This window comes from Gouania willdenowi, chromosome 9 (genome assembly GCF_900634775.1).
Source record: "Gouania willdenowi chromosome 9, fGouWil2.1, whole genome shotgun sequence".
NCBI classification, from domain to species: domain Eukaryota; kingdom Metazoa; phylum Chordata; class Actinopteri; order Blenniiformes; family Gobiesocidae; genus Gouania; species Gouania willdenowi.
Window position 1 is genome coordinate 33,520,252 of NC_041052.1, and position 19,474 is coordinate 33,539,725.

The 19,474-nt window shown below is 36.8% G+C and overlaps 2 protein-coding genes across 5 annotated transcripts in view; one reads left to right on the forward strand and one right to left on the reverse strand.

Moving 5' to 3' along the window:
- The first annotated feature begins 333 nt into the window (after positions 1-333).
- gna14a (guanine nucleotide binding protein (G protein), alpha 14a) lies at positions 334-11,883 on the forward strand. Its single transcript, XM_028457068.1, has 7 exons — positions 334-543; positions 7,327-7,511; positions 8,068-8,222; positions 9,347-9,475; positions 9,534-9,663; positions 9,743-9,896; positions 11,295-11,883. Exons 1-7 carry the CDS (start codon positions 423-425, stop codon positions 11,483-11,485), a joined length of 1,065 nt encoding a protein of 354 aa, XP_028312869.1. The 5' UTR covers positions 334-422; the 3' UTR covers positions 11,486-11,883.
- A 252-nt stretch (positions 11,884-12,135) lies between these two features.
- Positions 12,136-19,474, reverse strand: part of vps13a (vacuolar protein sorting 13 homolog A) — an 87,749-nt gene continuing 80,410 nt past the window's right edge. For all 4 annotated transcript variants that reach the window (XM_028456340.1, XM_028456342.1, XM_028456339.1 and 1 more), the window contains 4 exons: positions 16,761-16,846; positions 15,370-15,493; positions 15,169-15,243; positions 12,136-12,970 (listed from right to left, as the gene is read on the reverse strand). In XM_028456340.1, coding sequence (XP_028312141.1) covers positions 12,920-12,970; positions 15,169-15,243; positions 15,370-15,493; positions 16,761-16,846 — 336 coding nt within the window. In that variant the 3' untranslated portion in view covers positions 12,136-12,919. The remainder of the gene's footprint in view (positions 12,971-15,168; positions 15,244-15,369; positions 15,494-16,760; positions 16,847-19,474) is intronic.

The window sequence follows — 19,474 nt, forward strand, 5'->3', positions numbered from 1 at the left end:
CTTCTGCCCATATTTATATTTATTTAAATTCTTGTTCTATTCTATATAATTCTATTGTGTTGTTTGCACATTGTGTTCTTTGTTTTTAACATGTGTGTTACTGACTAGTAAAACCAAACAGGAAAGTAGAAATTTCCTTGCACTGAAACTTTTATATGATTTTTTCCTTTTGATTGCACTGTCCACTCCTGCCTGTGTGTGTGTGTGTGTGTGTGTGTGTGTGTGTGTGTGTGTGTGTGTGTGTGTGTGTGTGTGTGTGTGTGTGTGTGTGTGTGTGTGTGTGTGTGTGTGTGTGTGTGTGTGTTTCCCTCTCTGAACCAAAGTCAGAGTGAGCAAAGTGTTAGTAGCTCTTGGTGGAGGAGGTCATCTCTACTATCCTCTCTCTCTCTGTGTGTGTGTGTGTGTGTGAGTGTGTGTTGCTGATGGCGGGCTGCTGTGTGTCTGGTGATGACCGGGAGAACCAGAGGATCAATGAGGAGATCGAGAGACAGCTGAGGAAAGATAAGAAGGATTCTCGTAGAGAACTGAAGCTGCTGCTGCTGGGTGAGAGATGCTGGGATTGCACGTGCTCACTTTACACGTGTTGAAACCATTTCTAACTTCTGTGATGACTGTTGATCATCAAGTATGAGGTTGTTATTGTGCCATCATCATCATCATCATCAGTGACTCTGCATTTTATTGGAAGTTCAGGCACATTTCAACTATTTTACACATGATATGGTTCTAAAAATAAGAAATGAAGAGATGGAATACACTATAAAATATATACAGTCATGTTTGTTTAGGCACTATATTTGTGTGAAGGTGCTAGGACTGTGCAGTGGTTCCCAAACAGGGGTATGTGTACCCCTGGGGTTACAAGAGCACATTGCAGGGGGTACGTGGAAATATTTAATTAATCCAAAAAAATTAATAAAAAAATCTGGGGGGACTAATTCACCACAAACTAACAGTACAATTGCTCAATAAAATACTAATTTTCTTGTAATTTATTGAAACAGGATTATTTTACACTGTAGAGGCCATTTTATCACACTTGACAATAAAAGACAATAATTAGCTACATTTTACAAAAGAGATCATATTTACTTACTATTAAAGTAATCACGTAAATGTTGCATGGTTCCACTCATACATACATATATATATTTATCATTCTACATAAAATACTCAAGTGCAAGTAAAAAGTAGCTCAATTAAATAGTACTCAAAGTAAAAGTTACTAGTTACGTTTACCCCCACATTTACTTTTGATAATAAATCTTGGTTCCCTTGCATACAGTAAACATCTGATATAGAAACTTAAAAAAGAAGACACCAAATTTATCACAATTGGAACTTTATTTATTTTCCACAAATGCATCTGTATAAAATAAAAGGTTTGTCAAAATGTACAATTATTTAAAAAATAAAATAACACCATTGAATTCAATTCAAAATAATAAAAAAAATTCCCAGGCTTTAAGGTTCACCATTACGTTCAATCTGATTGGTCGGCTATGATGTCATTAATTTGATTGTTTGATTGTCTTTTCATTTTTTGTAGTTTCATAATGTATGTTAATCATTTAAAAAAAAATGAATTACTCAGTAACAGTTGGGTGTAGAAATGTAACCAATTACTTCTTTTAAAATGTACTTAAGTTCAAGTAAAATGACTGATTTAGAAAGATACTCAAAAAAAAGTACAAGTACCCACTGTAATGGTAGAAGTATATGCACATTATAATTACACATTATGAAAAGCAACTCAGTTACAGTAACGTGGATATAAGCATTGGGGGGGGGGGGGGGGGGGGGGGGGGGGGATGTGAGCCATGCAATTATTGTAGATTTTCATTGAGTTTTTAGTTTTTGGAGATATTTACAACTGAGTTAATGATTTATGTTTTATCTACTATTTTATTTCCTCCTGCGAGCTGAGTTGGATGTTCTAAAGCAGCGGTTCTCAAACTTTTTAGGCTCAAGTACCCCCTGATGTCCAACTACAACATTTTGCTCAGTATTCTGTGAAAAAACAACTATAACAACTATAAAGCACAATGATGGAAAGAATGAACGATAACACATTTTAAAGAATAGATGTATTTCTATACTTTATCATTTACGGTCATGATGTGGGACCAACACTGATCCTTGTATTTTCAGTTTATGTTCTAATCAAGATCATTTCTATCATCATTTTGTGTTTTATGTGTTTTTTGTTGTTGCGTGTCTGTTCTTTTTATTATTTAGTATCTTTTTTTTTTTTTAATCTTTTTGTGTGTTTTTGTTGTGGTTTTGTGAGTTGCTGGTAATATTCAGTGTGATTATCTTTGTTAACTAAAAATAAACATCGTAAAACCCCAATTTTTAATGCTTTCATTTGCTAATTAACTAAACATACCCCCATTTGAGAAACACTGCTTAAATGGGGGTACGTGTACTACAGAGGGTACTAATAAATATGGGTTTTCTAATGTTTAATTTTAGTTAAAAATGATAATGATGATGGAAATGATGTTGATTAGAACATGAACTAAAAATACAAGAGGCAGTGTTGGTCCTACATCAGGAGAGAGATGAACGGAAATGATCAAAACTACACAAATAATTCCATTCATGAGCCACTAAATACTGTTTCATTCACTTATTTACAAATGTGAATTCTTTAAAATGTGTCATCACTCATTCATTCCATCATTATGATCTATTGTTGTTTTTTCACAGAATTCTGAGCAAAATGTTGCATTTGGACAAAGAGGGGACTTGGATTCAGAGTAAATAAGAGAAAGGGGGTACTTGACTTAAGCCAAAAAAGTTTGAGAAACACTGACCTAAAGGGCCGTTTTTTTGCCCCCAGGCCTTGAGTTTGACACACATGCTGTAACGTATCATTCATTTGAAGCAGCTGAACCACTTCATTCAGTCCATCTGCGTTACTTTCACTGCAGTCGTTAGTTTGTACTTTGCACCTCCGTTAGAGCCTGGGTCAGTGTGTGGTGAGTTAGGAACCCATAACGTGTGTGTTTCATGCAAAGCTTCATGTAAATCCACCACAGAGCAGAAGTAATATAATCAACCAACACATTGGTTGATTAATAACCTTTACATTCAACAACAGTTGGATTTAGTTCAGCAAAGCATTTCTATTGAATTCATCCATCACTTTAGTGAAATAATCTCGCCATAGTTTTAGTGGTTTGTTTACATCTACTCTAGTATTCATCACAGAAATAATCAGACTTAAAAATCAAAACCAAACAGTGCAGGTTTCAAATCTATCACGTGCAACAAACACAAGAGTCAAAGGAAACATAAGTACCGTAGTAGAGCTGGGATGATACTTGGGATCAATCAGATTTAATAAGTGTTGGGATGTGATTTTAACTATTAGTAGGATTTTAGATAAACTTTTTTTCTAATTCGAAAAAAAAAAAAAAATAGTTGAATTGTAGTCTTTTAGAAACAAATTTGGGTCAATATATATGTATACGATTCTGGGGAGAAATATCAATGTCTAATATTCCCATGAAAAAAAAAAAAATTCTGATACATCATAAATCTTGACTTTCTCAACTAAAATAAATCCAAATCAGCATTTATCTAATAACCAGCTATATAATTTTTGATAGGACTGCAGCTATTAGCATCGTGTTAGCGTGCCTTATACAGTATGTAAAAGTAGTGACGTATTAGTGTGTGTTTCCCCTCAAACAAAGGGGGGGTCCTAACTTCGTCGCTATTTCTACACCATATATTCTCAGTCAAGCCTCATAGACGTCACTGTTTTAAATCAGAACACATTTTTTTAGTGTTTAACTGGAATGAATATTTGAGCCACTGATTTTGAAAAGGTTTTCTTCTCTTTCAAATGTAAGGTCATGTGTCACACACACACGTTACTAAAGCAGTGACGATGACGACACTCTTCGCTCAGGCTTCTTGTCTGCTTTGCATGACCACGTCTCCATTTCTCCAGTGTTTACATCTTTTCAAACAAGACTTAGACAAATTGTGAGGATTTGAATGTACCTTGTTTACAAGTCAAGTTTCTTAAAGGAGAGGTCGGTTTGGGGCAGACAGAGATAGAGATCCTGCACCTGTGTCACTAAAATTAATCTGACGTTATTGTCGCACATATATTCATAATTATGGGTTTATCAGTGTCTGAATGAAGTAACATTTGAACTCATGCGATCGAGGAACACATTAGAAGAACATTATCTTTACAAAGTGACCCATTCATATGGATGTTAGTTATACTGCAAAGCATCAGTGGTTACTTACTAGGGTTGGAGAAATTAAAAAAATATAAAAAATGTGACTTTGATATGAAATAACCATGGTAACATGACAGAACAGAAGTTGCACCTTGTATTTGTACACGGAAGTGGATAAAAAGTGATACCATTCTGCATCCCTCGATATATATTTGTTAAAGATGCACAAAGTTAGCATTAAGTTTACATGTTTATTATTTTAGAAACAGCAAAAAAGACATTAACAGCTATGGTGATTGTAGCACTTTGATCGATTACTGGCAGTATAAGAATAGCCATATGTCATATTTTTATCTAACACCAAAAACGTTCAGTAATAGTGTGAAGAGTAGCTAATTTAAACTTGACTTGAAAGGTTTTTTCCAAAGTGAACTCAAAGTTAGGAATTATGGTAGCGGCTAATGTTAGCATCATTTTCACATCATAGATAGATCATAGATTCTAGATATTGCTATTTCTAGCAGGTGGAAGACACATTATGATGTAAATGACCAGCTTTGATCCAACAGAATAACTTTAACTGTGATTATACGGTAAATTAATTTCACACAAGTTCATCCTGATCTTCAATCTCATCTTCATATGTTGTATTTTTATGAAGGGCTAAACTCAAGGCCAGGGGGCCAAATCCGGCCCTTTGGAATGTCCAAATTGGCCTGCAGCAGAAAGAAAAAATGACAAAGAAAACATGAATCACTGTGTAAGTGACCAACTAATTCAGTTGTAGATATTTCAGTCCTTCTAAATACACAAATTCAATGAAACGCCAGAATATTTGCAGTAGCTCACAGTTTTTCCAGACTTATATCACACATTGGCAGTCATTTTAAATTTCAACTGTTGAAAGAAATCCAAAATCCTGCAATTTTCCTGATATCATTCCACAAATCATTCCTAAATTAAATAATAAATTGGTCTCAAAATAGATGACATTTGTGAAGAAACTGCAGGGACTGATATCTTTGATAATGTCAATGTCTTGTACTTTATATATTATTTATACCAGGGCACATTAATGTTGAAACTTCTGAATCTGCAGCTCATTTAACATCAAACTGGTCCGTAGTTATTTATTGTTCGAGACGTCCCTGTGTTAAACCAATGGATGGAGGTCAGTCTGTAGTTCCTGCTTCACTTCACTGACAGACGTCCTTTTTGTCAGTCAAATGTCTCACATTCAAATCGTCCAGTTTGCAAAGACGAGTTAGTCTCAAGATCCATTAAAGTCATCATCGCTTTACTCTTCAGCTCCTGTATGTAAATCAGTGGTTTGGAATTCAAGCGTTAAAGTTTGTTTCTGAATCACAAAACTTCCAATAGTTCCTTCAAATTTGTACTTCTGGAGATTTTTTTCATTTATTTTTGTTGTTGCTTACGTTGTTCTTTAGGAATTTGAAGTGAAGAGACAACGTTTGGAGGTCATAAAAATTTGAATCTCATTTGTTTAGCAAAGTGTTTGTGTTGAATGGAAGGAAAGAGTCTGACCACCTCCTCACTTTAGCCTTTAGTGGTTCTCACACTTTTTTGGGGGTTCCCCACTTTGAACCAGGGCTGGACTGGGTGAAAAATTCAACCCTGGCATTTTCTATCCAAACCAGTCCACTACATTATCAGCGACACCATGTAGAAGCCTTTATTAAGTCAGTGATTCTCAACATGTGGCTTTTTATGTCTTAATTTTAATTATTATTCCCCTAGAAAACCTTAAAAGGGGGACATTTTTTGACTCCTTTTTACCGATTTACATTTTGCAACTTCCTTTGTCCCATTTTTGCCCCTTTTCAAAAAGTTCTGACACTTTTTTCAGACTTAAGCTACCTTTTGCCAATAAATATCTCTTTTTTCCCACTTTTTGTCAATTGTTCATCCAAATAAACTAACTTTATTTCACTGTTTTTTTTTCCCTACATTATGCCTCTTTATGTTCCACATTTTTGCCTTTTTTCACTATTGCTTGCCACATTTTGCCTTTAAAATAGCATAGGGCAGGATTTGTGAAAAACAAAACAAAAAAAATCATTTATAGTCTTTTACTGCTAATGAGTGATGAAGCGCTCACAACCAAAGAGAATGAGCCCACACACATTTCTACCTATTGCCTTGAACAGATTGTGTGTTTTCATTTTGTACTGCTGTTCTGGGTACACATTTTCCACGCAGTTCTGCAGACATGACGTCAAATGACGCTGGTGCACGTTCTCAACGGCTTGAAGAGGCGTCCCAAAACCCGGAAATAAAAAAGAAGGAGAAGACGACGGCTTGGAGACTGAAAGAAGACAAGCACAGTGGAGTGGACTAAGCTACTGTTAAGTTCCATAGATGTACGCAGAGGCATGTGCACAGGTCTTACAGTAAACAGTCACATGAACAAAGAGTAAATAAATAACACAGTGTCACAGCTGGAGGCGGATCGGGCCGCCTTTTCTCGTCCGAGTCCGACCCAACAGTGAAAACCTCATTTTTAGTGATCAGCACCGATTTTATTAACAAACAACTATTAATGTTAATATCAGAACAGTGCACAGGTATCAAGTGAATGTGAAACACAAACAAGAGACACGCAAAAGACCTATCGGATCTATTTACATAATCCATGTATCAAAGATAAGGATAATCCCTGTTATTGTGCAGAAAAAGGAATGTTTCAACATATTGTATAATAGTCCTCTGCTCCGTCATCCCTCCACTGGGATCATGTTCTCACTGCTTCAGTTAAAGCTGCATTCTTCAGGACTACAGCTGCAGCAGGAAAGGAAGAACGCTGCGTGTGACCGAACACGACCACCAGTTCTAAATATCCGCTCAAACACGACCCGCCTGGTGTCTGCTTTTGAATGTTTGAATGTTTCAATCTCTCCCCTATGGAAGGAGGATTTCATCCATCAGGACCAGAACCTCCAGGCACAAAAACAGTTCCTTTCCTTCTGCCACCAGCCTTATGAACACAGCCCTGGTCACCCTACTACTATTTGAAATGATAAATATTGAATGGGGTCAAATTCTCCTCATCTGAAGTGTGAGTGTCCGACCTGTTCATGTTGAGTTTCTCTGTGTCCGACAGGCACTGGGGAAAGTGGAAAAAGCACCTTCATCAAACAGATGAGGATCATCCATGGAGGAGGTTACACTGAAGAGGACAAAAGAACCTATGCTAAACTGGTTTTCCAGAACATCTTCAGTTCCATGCAGGCCATGATCAGAGCCATGGACCCACTCAGTATATCACTGGCTGATTCTGCAAACCAGGTGCAGCACCAGTGACTCGTGTTCATGTCAGGGTTGGGGTCAATTACATTATTCAATTACAATTACATCTTCAATTATCCATGTTCAATTACAACTCAATTACGATTATGTTGATCTGCGTTTTTTTCTAATTCTAATTACAATTACAAGCTTTCTGCTTCATTTTTGCTGCAGTACCATACATTAACTGCTGGGGGCAGCGTCGCTTCACAATTTACATTGTGAAGAACAATTGCGCAACAGAAGAAAAACCAACCTAAAGTCTCAAAAGTTTGGGACCATTTCACTGAAAACTTATACTACACACCTGAGGTAGAACTAACATCTGTGACATGAAACTAACAGTAATATATGAACAATTGTAGTTTTTTGAATGAATTTGGGAAAACTGTAATAAAAAAAAAAATTGTAATTGACAGTTTCTATAGAATGTTCATGCCAATTACAATTATAGAGTAAATTATCTGAACTCAATTACAATTCAATTACGATTACAACGGCAACATTGACGCCAACCCTGGTTGATGTTGTGTTGATGTTGTGTTGGTGTCCTCAGAGCCATGCCAGTGCAGTGCTGGAGGTGGAGGTGGATAAGGTGGAGGCCATGGATCAGGACATGGTGGCTGGAATCAAGAGTCTGTGGAACGATGCAGGGCTGCAGGAATGCTACGAGCGGCGCAGAGAATATCAGCTCTCCGACTCCACTAAATAGTGAGAGAATCCTTTACCGAGTCTTTGGAATCAAGACAATCATGTGACTCCAAACCTTTATAGAGCATTTGCAACTCTGATGTCAAGGTTTCTATACATCACATTATCTCAGTGTGGCACAAGAAAAGGCATTAAAATACATTTGTAGCAAGCGTTGATTTGACTGGAGAGGGAATATTATAATTTCTACTCTAAGATAGAAGCTTTTCACTAAATACGAAAAGCAAACGAGAGCCCTCAGAGCACAAACCTCCACCAAGCACCAAATCTGGTCTTTGTCAGATATTGGTAGTTATTCTGGATCAGTGATCCTGATCATGGTACCATGATTATTCACACCATTATTCACCCAATAATAATCATACAGTTGGTCTAACTGTATGAGCACCTACATTCTTTAGAAAGAATCACGATGAATTGCACAATCTGGATCTGATCCAGAAGAAACTCAGTGGGGAAGTCAAGTGAGGACAAACCCGACATACTGTAAAGATTGGCCGATTGCTAATCGAGATATGAATTTTGTAAATTTTGCAAATAATTAGATATTTTCTCATTGGTGGAGGTAATAAAGAAGTTCAGACAAGTGTAAAAAAAACAAACTATTTAGCTTATAGGAAGCTATACATACAAATAAATAGGAGTGGGATGATACAATAAGTTCTACATACGATACAATAACCGATAATCGGATACTGATGTCAATACGATATTTTTTGGAAAGGAACAAAGATCCAAAAAAAATTGCAGTTAAAAAAAACAACCATGTTTTTATTATATTTTACCTCTGGACATACTGTCATACTTAGTTGACTTTTACAACTTAAGATAAATAAGAAATTGGTGTGTAGTAGATTGTGTATTTTTCTTTTTATCTGAATGATTGTACCATCAACGTTGCATCTCGTGACGTTTTGATTTTCTATATTGCCCCACATTTTGAAACAAACATGTCAAAATTAAGGCAGAAGATATTTTTCGTTGTTCAGTTGAAGCCTCAGGGCTCACCTTTGGGTTCTGACCCATGAGTTAAGAAGCTTCAGTGATTGATCACGCCTTCTCGCTGAATGAGGTTTTTTTTTAAGGATGTTTGTCAGGAACCGACGGTTAAGTTTGTTTTCCAGCTATCTTTCTGACCTGGACCGCATCGGACAGCCTTCTTACCTTCCAGACCTTCAGGACATCCTCAGAGTCAGAGTTCCAACCACTGGGATCATTGAGTATCCCTTCGACATGGAGAACGTCATCTTCAGGTGAGACTTTCTAGACAAGTCTCCTTTTCCTGCGTGACTGTGGATGTTCTTCACACAGGATGGTGGACGTTGGGGGTCAGAGGTCAGAGCGGAGGAAGTGGATCCATTGCTTTGAGAACGTCACCTCCATCATCTTCTTGGTGGCCCTCAGTGAGTACGACCAGGTCCTAGCTGAGTGTGACAACGAGGTGAGGAGGGGGTTCCACTGTTTTTAAAGCTGCTGTGACCAGTGTCGCCTCACGCTCGTCTCTTTGTTTTTCTTTCTAGAACCGAATGGAAGAGAGCAAAGCCCTGTTTAAAACTATCATCACAACCCCCTGGTTCCAGAAGTCCTCAGTCATTCTGTTCCTCAACAAGACGGACGTCCTCCAGGAAAAGATCCAGCACTCACACATCGCAGACTACTTCCCAGAATTCACAGGTTGGGGACAATAAATATTTGTTTTAGGAAACTTTTCATTTACAAAGCAGACAGATGAACGGGTGGGACGACTGCCTAGATATTTGTATGAGTTCAGACTTAAAAAAAAAAAAAAAGACAAAAAAAAAAATAAAGACAAAAAAAAATAAAAAGACAAGACAAAAATAAATAAAAAACAAGACTAAAAAATTAAAAATCAAGACACAAATAAAGTAAGACTAAAAAATTGGACCAAAAAACTCAACTACAAACATACTAAGACTAAGAAAAAACCCAAATGGAAAAGAGAGTTGACCGTTTTAAGGTGAGAGTGAAATGTGATGTTATAGTTGTGTATATTGTGTTGTGTAATCAGCCAGTCTGGTGACAAGTGTGGAGAAATTGAAGATGGTGACACAGCATCCAGCTTAAGTATAATGTGGTGGCCGTGAACAGAGGCCTGGAGTGAGTGGTTAAACCTAAAACTGGTATTTGGGATCAACGTGTCTAGCGCAGTACGAGCTTATCTCACAGCCCAAGGCCAATGCATCCATGACCAATGTTTGTGCAAGAACCACTTCTGCAAACCCAGGCGCCGCCCTGGGCCCAAAGATGCAGCCAGGTGGGCAGCAAAAACAGGAGCCAAGGAGCCCCAGGCCACCCCCCACAACCGAGAAGTTCCCCTAGATGCCCTAGAGACCCCAGGCCGAGAGGCAGCCATTGCCCCCACACACACTCTTAAGAAAGTCCCAAGAAGGCTAAGACCCAGCGCCCCCCACCACCAACCCCACGGCACCCCGCAAGAGCCATCCCATGCCGCACCTGCAGGCATGCCCGCCCCGGAAGACCCCTGCCAGCAGGCCGAGCTCACCAGACCCCAAGGGCACCCCCCGGCACCGGGAACCCCTGAGGGCGAGCCTCCGGGTGAGGCCCCACGGAGTGAGCCCCCCCTGCAGCAGGACCGCACAGCCGCAGACGGTGAAAGGATAGCAGCCTAGGCCCCACCGCAAGCCACGGGGCAACACCCACATCGGCGCTCGACCACCCGACGGTCGGCCCACACCTGGTGTGGTATAGCAGCCCCCAGCCAAGGGCGCCTGGACCCACCTACTGGCCAGCAGATAGCAAGACAGACCCACCAGACAATCGACAGTACAGACGCCAGCACCTCCCCAACCACCATACCGGCATGGTGGGCTGCTCCGGGCCCACATAGTGGCTATTTTTAATTTTTTTCAGTGGCCCTAATCCTCGTCTGTATGATTTACTATGTGTAGTCCTGTATAAAACTTTTAAGAAATATATTTACTTCATAATGTGCATGCTAACTTTGTCCTATGATGCCCATTTAATAAAATATCATACAGTGACATTTATTTTCATATGATAAGAACAAATATCATGAACATTTTGTTGCAGGACCTAAACAGGATGCTGGAGCAGCTCAGGAGTTCATCTTAAAAATGTATCAAGACCAGAACCCGGACAAGGAGAAGACGCTGTACTCTCACTTCACCTGCGCCACAGACACAGAAAATATCCGCTTCGTCTTCGTTGCCGTCAAAGACACGATTCTGAGACACAACCTGAAGGAGTTCAACCTGGTGTGAAAAGACGAAGAGGAGGAAACACCTAAAAGCACTAAAACGTTCTGTGATGTTTTTTTAGAGCGATTAACTCTTGTTTAGATGTAATAACAATCACAGCTTTTACTGAATAGAAATGCATTTTTAACCAAATATTTCTGGTAGAACTGAGTGTGAAAAGCTGTACTTGTGTGAATTTACAAATTAATTTAATCATTAGTTCTGATTGATAATATCAATGATTTTTGATATTGTGAAGAATGGAAGTAGTTTTAGCCTTAAACAAGATGTTTAAAGTGCCTTTAAATAATGAAGAATCAGAATCAACTTTATTTACAAAGAGTGTATGAATACACATCAAGAATTTGTCTTGGTGACCTGTGCTCTCTCAGATAGTGTAACATTAAATAATAACAATCAACTAGAATAAATAAAAATAAATTGAAAAAGAAGTATAAACATAAATTTATAAGTATAAGAGTGGTCAATAAAGTCTATTCTGATATTCTGATTCTGAAGACAATCACATTTTGTGCTCTTTTAGATGTAAATAATCACAGTGGAAAATAATTATTGACGCTTGTTTTCACTTAATAAACAAATATTAATTTATCTTTGAGTTTTTGTTTGCAAAAAAAAAAAAAAAAAAAAAAAAAAACAAAGACAAACATGGCTTCGACTTTAAAACACATTTTATTATTTTCAAAAATCCAACCATGGCAGCAAACTTGTTCTCAGCCTTTCAAAATAAAATAATCCAAATATTTGGCAACTCAATTCAAAATGTTAGATTTATAACTACTGAGACAACAGCGAGAAATAAGTAACATTTTTATTTATTTTTCTTAAATATACTATTCTTTGCCTTACTGTTAAACATGTTTGCATTGCATATGTTCAGTATAAAAAGATAGAAATCAGAAAGTTACAATCTGTGACGTGTTATTACAGACAGACGAGGACGGTTATATATATATACAGACGTTAAATGGGGTCACATTAAGGTTCAGCAGGCTGATGGATGTCAGTAGCGTATAAAAATAGCATGCTAGCATTCTTCTTTCATCTGCAGGCAAATGGAAATCGCAGTTATAAATCAAGGGTCATGAATGCACAATGTGTGTTTAACTGGACAGGCTAGTTTAAACCTGGTGTGAATAAGTGAAATTGAACAATGAGCATGAAATGTGACACAATAATCGTGGCTAATTTTGAGGTTTTTAGTCAGAAGTGAAAGGTGTAAGCTGAGAAAAACCAGTGAAAAAAACAAGCCACCACTCTGGAATCAAACCTGAACCTGAATGATGTGCGTAAACTACAGGCTTTCCTTTTATTTATTTTTTTTACCATTTATAGAAGCAGCTACCTTTGTGCAAAATGACGAGTGCAGGCTTAGATAAACATGCAATAAAGATCAAAGGCACTGGCACTTAAACATTCCTCGCTCTTTTAGACGAGTCAGCACTTTGGTAAACTCTCTCTCGCATCTTCCAGTTTGGTGAGAACCCACTGAAAGAAAGAAAAAAAACCCAGTTCAAAGTTAGTGCTAAAGTATTATCAGGGTCTACATTTAGAACCGATGAATCTCACATGCACACAAATTACTGCCTTACTTTCCTCATTCTGTTCAGGATCAAACTAAGCACTTAATATGTTAAAGGTTCATTTATTAAGACAACTTTTTTCAGGAAATTTCAAAAGAAAGATTAAAGAAGCCATTGGGCCAACATTTTCAATGTTCTCAGATGGGCATTGGCTCGATTGAATAAATGTTCCTTTGATGTTGAAGTGAAATGTAAAACATCAAAAGAACATGTTTAAAAACCAATAATTGTTTTAGGGGAAATATGTCAAATTTACCAGCTGAGGTTAATAATGATGTGACTGACCAAAGCTGAACGTTACCAACCATGTTGTTGGATAAAGCAGTTTCCACGAAGTGTTAGTTTTCATCAAGATTAGTTTTAAACATGTTAGCCTTTTAAAAACAAGCTGCCCATAATATGTTATGGTTTCATTTATTCAAATACAACCTTTTTCAGGAAATTTACTTTGAAATTTACATCTTGACTTGAATACCAACTGTCATTCTTCTTCGAAGGCATCTGCTGATCGCTTTGATGTGTCCTTCAACATCAACAGGAATGAGGGGACATTTTGAATCTCCCACACCTGAGATTCTCTTCTACAGAAACCATCAGGCAGCAGGGGAGTGGCCAGCCTGAGAGAACTCTCAAGTTGGCCACACCCAGAAATAACTCATCAAAAAAAAAAAAAAATCAAAGCAATCAGCAGATGCCTCTGACAAAGACCGACAGTTGTCAGTTGAAACATGTCAGGAGATCAAAGTAGATCTCCTATATTAATAGTTGTCTGAATAAATGAAACCTTAACCTATTATTCTGGAATTAAATCACATGTTTCAGCTGCAATTTTAACCTTTTACATCATTTTTTTTTTTTAGGGCAAATGATCTTCGATTGTTTGATCTATAAGACGTTTTTTTCTGATAGAAAAACAATATTGTCTCCAGCAGCTTTAAATCAAAACATGAAATAATAAATATTCAAATTAAAATCAAACTGAATCACTTTTCTAAGCTAGACATAAAATGGTTGGATAGTTTAAATATAAATTTGAGCTCATCAAAGCTTTTCTATATTCTTCAAAATGCATTTCCATAAAAATGGAAAACTAGGGTGACCATATTTTGACTTTCAAAAAAAGGACACTTGGATCTACCTTGTAACAACAAAATACAATATAGCAGATACATAAAAATGCATTTATCTCTTTATAACAAATACTTTAAAACAATGACTGAAGTCAATCACCTTATGCATTATTACAATCTGCCCTTGAAAATATGTCATATAAACATTCATATCAAACAATGAGAAACATCTCCTCCTAGAAATAAAAGATTAAAAAACTCAAGCCTTACAGAACAATAAATAACCATTAAATATACACTAATATTCCATTTATTCTGTCTGTTGTCATGGAGACGGGAGGTGATGAGGTCTCGATCAGATGATGGAAACGTTATCTTAACTTCCTACATTCTAAGTTTCTCTCAGTGGTTCCTTGGTTTTCACATGGAGATTTTATGATCCAGGATGAACTTCTTGATATCTTTTAATGAAATCCACCAGCATTTTGTCTCTTTCAATCCATCTTGGACTTTAGTCTCTCTTCTCTTTTCCTTGTGTGTAACAATTTCGTCAAAACAAAACAGCATCTTTAATGATTCCGTCACAAGTGAGTAAAATTACCGTAATTACACAATGATACTGGCTGTAAAGAGTAAATCATTAGCGTTCAGATACTGGTGGAATTTCTCAGATTGAACAACTATTAGTGGGATTAGGGTCTTTCAAATTAACGAGTTCCCTTAGATGCGTTCAAGGTCCCTTGGAAACCAGGACATTTTGATGAGTTTGTAAAATCCAGCTGGACGATCGGGAAAAGACATGAAAAGAGGAAATGTCTGGGTAAATCTGGACATACAGTATGCTCCCCTAGTAAAACCTAGAATTCAATTGTTTTGCTTGTATATTATTTGATTTAAATAATGTTGTATTGGCGAGCGCAGCAGGTTGTAAAAGATGTTTGTGTCTCAAAGTTTGATGATGCAGACGTGCTGTTTTTTTTTTTTTTGTTTTTTTTAAATACACCCATAAAAATAAAAGACTTCTTCATCCCACCTTGGCTATCTCAGGAGTCTTGAAGTTTATGATCTTCCCAAACTCTTTGGCATGGAATACAGACTTCACTCGTTCCTGTAGGATGAAAAACACACACACAAAAAAAAAAAAAAAAACAAAAAAAAAAATGAAAGACACGCGTTAGTCAAACGTTTTACCGACAATTCCATTTGCAGACGAGGTGAGATTTAGTTTGTGTGCCTTGGCCTCGATGCGGAGTCTGCGATCTTCCACAATCTTTGGATCCGTGGTGAACTCTTCAAACAGATACTGCCACTCGCAGGTCAGCTGACCAAATGTGCCTTTAGTTACAAAGAATATTCCCCTGGAGCGTAAACGACAGGAGTTAGAGAAAGAAATAAAGAGCAACTGTAAAAAAGAGAGGACGAATGGAATGCACCAGTAAATAAAAACTGAGGAGCAGTTTGTTGATTATCAGCGTATGGTTTATTATTTGGTTTTCCTGTTAAAAAACCAAACTGAAAATAAACTAATAAACAGTGTGGTATTAATTTGACTGATTTAAAACCAAAACACAAATACAGAAAAGAAAAAAAAAGATAAGTGGTAGTGGTGTGTTCAGGGACAACTCACAAAACTGCCTAAACTACAATTAAACGTCATGTTTTAGTGAGTCTTGATTTCTGTTTAAATTTTTGTTGCTACAAACAAACTTTTTGAATAACATGTTAAGGTTCTTTTTATTCAGAGAACTTTTTTTTAAAGGAAATTAGTGAGTGAGGAGATCAAAGTAAAAATTTCCTAAATGAAACCTTATGATATTATTCCAAAAGAAGACAAAATGCAGTTGCTGGAATTCTTATGCAGAAGTCAAGAAAACATGAAAGCGATTCAGCAGACACTAGAAACATGCCAGGAGATCAAAGTAAAATTCCTGAAAAGAAGTTGTCTGAATAACTGAAACCTTAACCAGGGTTCCTACAGCTTTTTAAGACTTTATTGCCATTTGAAATTAAATTTAAGACTGACTTTACAATGAAAGGCCACAACAGTTACATAGGGTTAGGGTCATTTTTTTCTAGTGTCCAGTCCAGATGTGCAACTGGCAGTAAACACACAAAAATACACAAAACGACAGTAAAACACACAACAAAAATGGACTAAAATAATAAAAATCATTCCAAAAATACAAGAAAACACAAAAAGAAAATTAGCCAGAACTCTAAAATGTATGATCAACATGGGAAAACCTAAAATTGCCTGTCCATTTTTGTTGTTGTTTTATAAACAAATGTTACCATTTATTTTGAATAACTTCTTGTGTTGAAATTTAAGACTTTTGACACATTAATTTAAAACATTTTAATGACAATTAAGACCTTATTTATAGATTCATGACTTTAATGCCTTTTAAAACTTTATAAGGATCCGAGGTAACCCTGTTAAACTATTAACCACACCGTTTATTTGGTTTTGAAACGGTTGATCCATTAACGGGTTGTTCAGTTGAAAAAAACAGAGAATCATAAAATCTCCTGCTTTTAAAGGAGAAACACAAAACATTGTTGTTCTTAAAAATATTCATAGGTGAACATAAGCATATAGGAGGATATCCGGTGAAGTTCACTCACCTCTTGGTGATCATGAGGAAGTCGGACTCGTTGACTTTTGCATGAGCAAAATATCTGAACTTGGCAAAACGGCCATTTTCAATTTTCTGTAAAAATCAAACAAGAAGAGTTTTATTTTTTTTTAAATGTAGAAAAGCTTCGAAAGGGTCATGTCATTAAATGTTCAGACATCCCAACGCACTTTGGTCTCAAAAATTCAGAAATTTCTACCAATTCTTTGATGATTATTTGAAAATTTAGAAAATTGAGAACATGGGAAATTTGTTCAAAATAAATGTTTTTCTGATGCAAATGTTTTTATATATTTTACTAGTGAAAAACAAATTAACAATAAATGATTATAAGTCACAGGAGATTATAAGACAGAAGGGTTTTCAATATTCACGAGTGGTTGGGATCCAAAAAAAAAATTAAGAAGTTTCATTTTTATACAAGAAATAGAAACTTTTATACTATCAATTAAAACACAGATGAGATTTTTTCTTATATTCCCACATGCAGTTATGGGCCAATGAAAATAGTAAAAAAACATATTCTTTCAGGTTTCAAGAGCGTGTGAGCCAAGAACCAATGCATATATGAGACTAATCATTAGTGATGTGAACAGTCTATGTTCATAGCTCAAAGCTGATCAAATGCTAAGTTGTTTACTGCAGGCCCAAACATGTTCCAGACCCAATCCCGGACAAACGTTTTTCCAATTTTGAGGAGCTAGCATGTCCACCAGATAGGTGTAGATGTATAGCATATATTTTTGTATATTCTGAAAGAGTAGGTGGAGCTGTATTACTATACTACATTTCAGTTTTCTATGTGATGTAATCCCTGAGATATTAGAAGCTGGAAATGGAAAAAATAATAATAACGTGTGAAAAATGACACATACACCCCCACCACTACATTGTCCATATCTCAAAAAGTATTCATCTGATTAAACTAAACATTTACAGTGTGACTTGAGTAATCACAGAACAATTGGTAAAAATTTCTGAATTTTTTGAGACCCAAGTGCGTGGGACGTCCTGAAAATTTCTTGAAAAGACATGAAATGACCCAAATACAAAAGTTGAACGCGAACCAAACAACTCAACAAACTGTGAAGATCTTCCGATGGTTTTTACCCTGTGTGTGAAGAAGTAAACAAACCTTTCCTGTAATCCACAGCAATGTGTTTGTGAGGTGATGATGAGGTGAGACAAAAAGAAACAAAGATGACAGGAGGAATTTTGGAAAGAAAACAATTTATTGGGAATAAAAGAAAAACTCAAATGGGTGTGGAACATGGAAATGATAAGATTTAATGGGATGTGGGGGAGACACCAAGAAAAGAATCAAAAACATTTGAATCTAACCCTGGAATCACCTCTGGAGCTCAGTTTAAATCAAGCACAGCCTAAAAGAAGCTAGGCTAGTACAGCTAATGAGTGCTGGCTACTCTACTCGTCGACCTCATCCTCTGACGATGTTCTAGTGTGTTCTCTGTGGGCCGATGGCCTCTGTGGACAACAGGAGAGGAGAGTGCAGGTCAGAGTTCTCTGCTGGAGGTGGAAGCCTCTTATTAAAGCTAAATAAACGGCTCACATTTACACATCAGTGTTTTTTCAAGTTTAGAGGAAACCTAACCAGGATCATCTGATTATTTGTCTCTTCTGAGGACTGACGGATGTTCACAGGCTGTTCCTTTATTAAATCATACACACAAAGTCATGCTTATATACTAATCTAAAATCTGACAGAGGGGATTTACATTCTTAAGTAATGTTGACTTTAAATGTTATTCACAAAGATAAAAATTGTTCATAAGACAAGCAAACGAAAAATGCAATTTAATTAGAGATGCACCGAAATGAAAATTCTAGGCCGAAACGAAAACTGAAAATGAGAAAACTGAAAACCGAAATAAATGATTATGCAAATTATTAGTCCCACTGCATTTATGGCTCTGAATGTTGGATTTGAATTTATTGATCATTTAAAAGGGACAATGCACATTAATAAACAGATGTGCTGTAAATGAGCCAGAGTTAGCAAAAGAGGCTAGTTTTCATCTGGTTTCCCTGGCCAGATGAAGTGTACTAACCTCACTAAAATTAAAACATTGCAATTGTATAAATGAATATTAATGCTTCAAAGAATAAATCAATTAAAAATATGGAAATATTTTTTTAGCACTGACATTCCAACAATGCACAATATTAAATAAAATAACAAAATGTTTAACTTGAATCAGGAGTGAGGCGATGCTGCGCTTCCTAATGCGCCCTAAGTCCATTTAGCAAGTTTCCCTCTAATGAATATGCATAGTAGGTGGATCTCCCAGGGGGAGCAAAAATATGGGAGGAGGAAATGCAAATAAATTTACGCAGAATGAGCAATGCGATTCATGAAATCTGGAACTGTTTGCGGTGATAGTTTTAGTGCCAGAAAATAGTACGACTGAAAAGCAGGTGCAAACATACGCAGAGATCATCGTTGCAGTAAATGTAAATTGTAAAACACAGCAGAGATAAAAAAAAAGACTCCAGTTGTGTGTGTGTGTGTGTGTGTGCGTGCTTGTGTGTGTGTGTGTGAGAGAGAGAGAGAGAGAGAGAAAATAAGCTGGACGTGCGTCCATCTCTCCTCTGCTGATCACTGATCAGCCGCGAGCATGCACCCATCCGTCAGTCACATCCACGCACATTTCTCTATTGCAGGATGAATAAATATCTATCTAT

Coding starts and splice junctions, on each gene's coding strand:
- gna14a (XM_028457068.1), top strand. CDS start 423: ATGGCGGGCTGCTGTGTGTCTGGTGATGACCGGGAGAACCAGAGGATC. Junction 8,223..9,346: donor CTCTCCGACTCCACTAAATA/GTGAGAGAATCC, acceptor TTTGTTTTCCAG/CTATCTTTCTGACCTGGACC. Junction 9,664..9,742: donor TAGCTGAGTGTGACAACGAG/GTGAGGAGGGGG, acceptor TTTTCTTTCTAG/AACCGAATGGAAGAGAGCAA.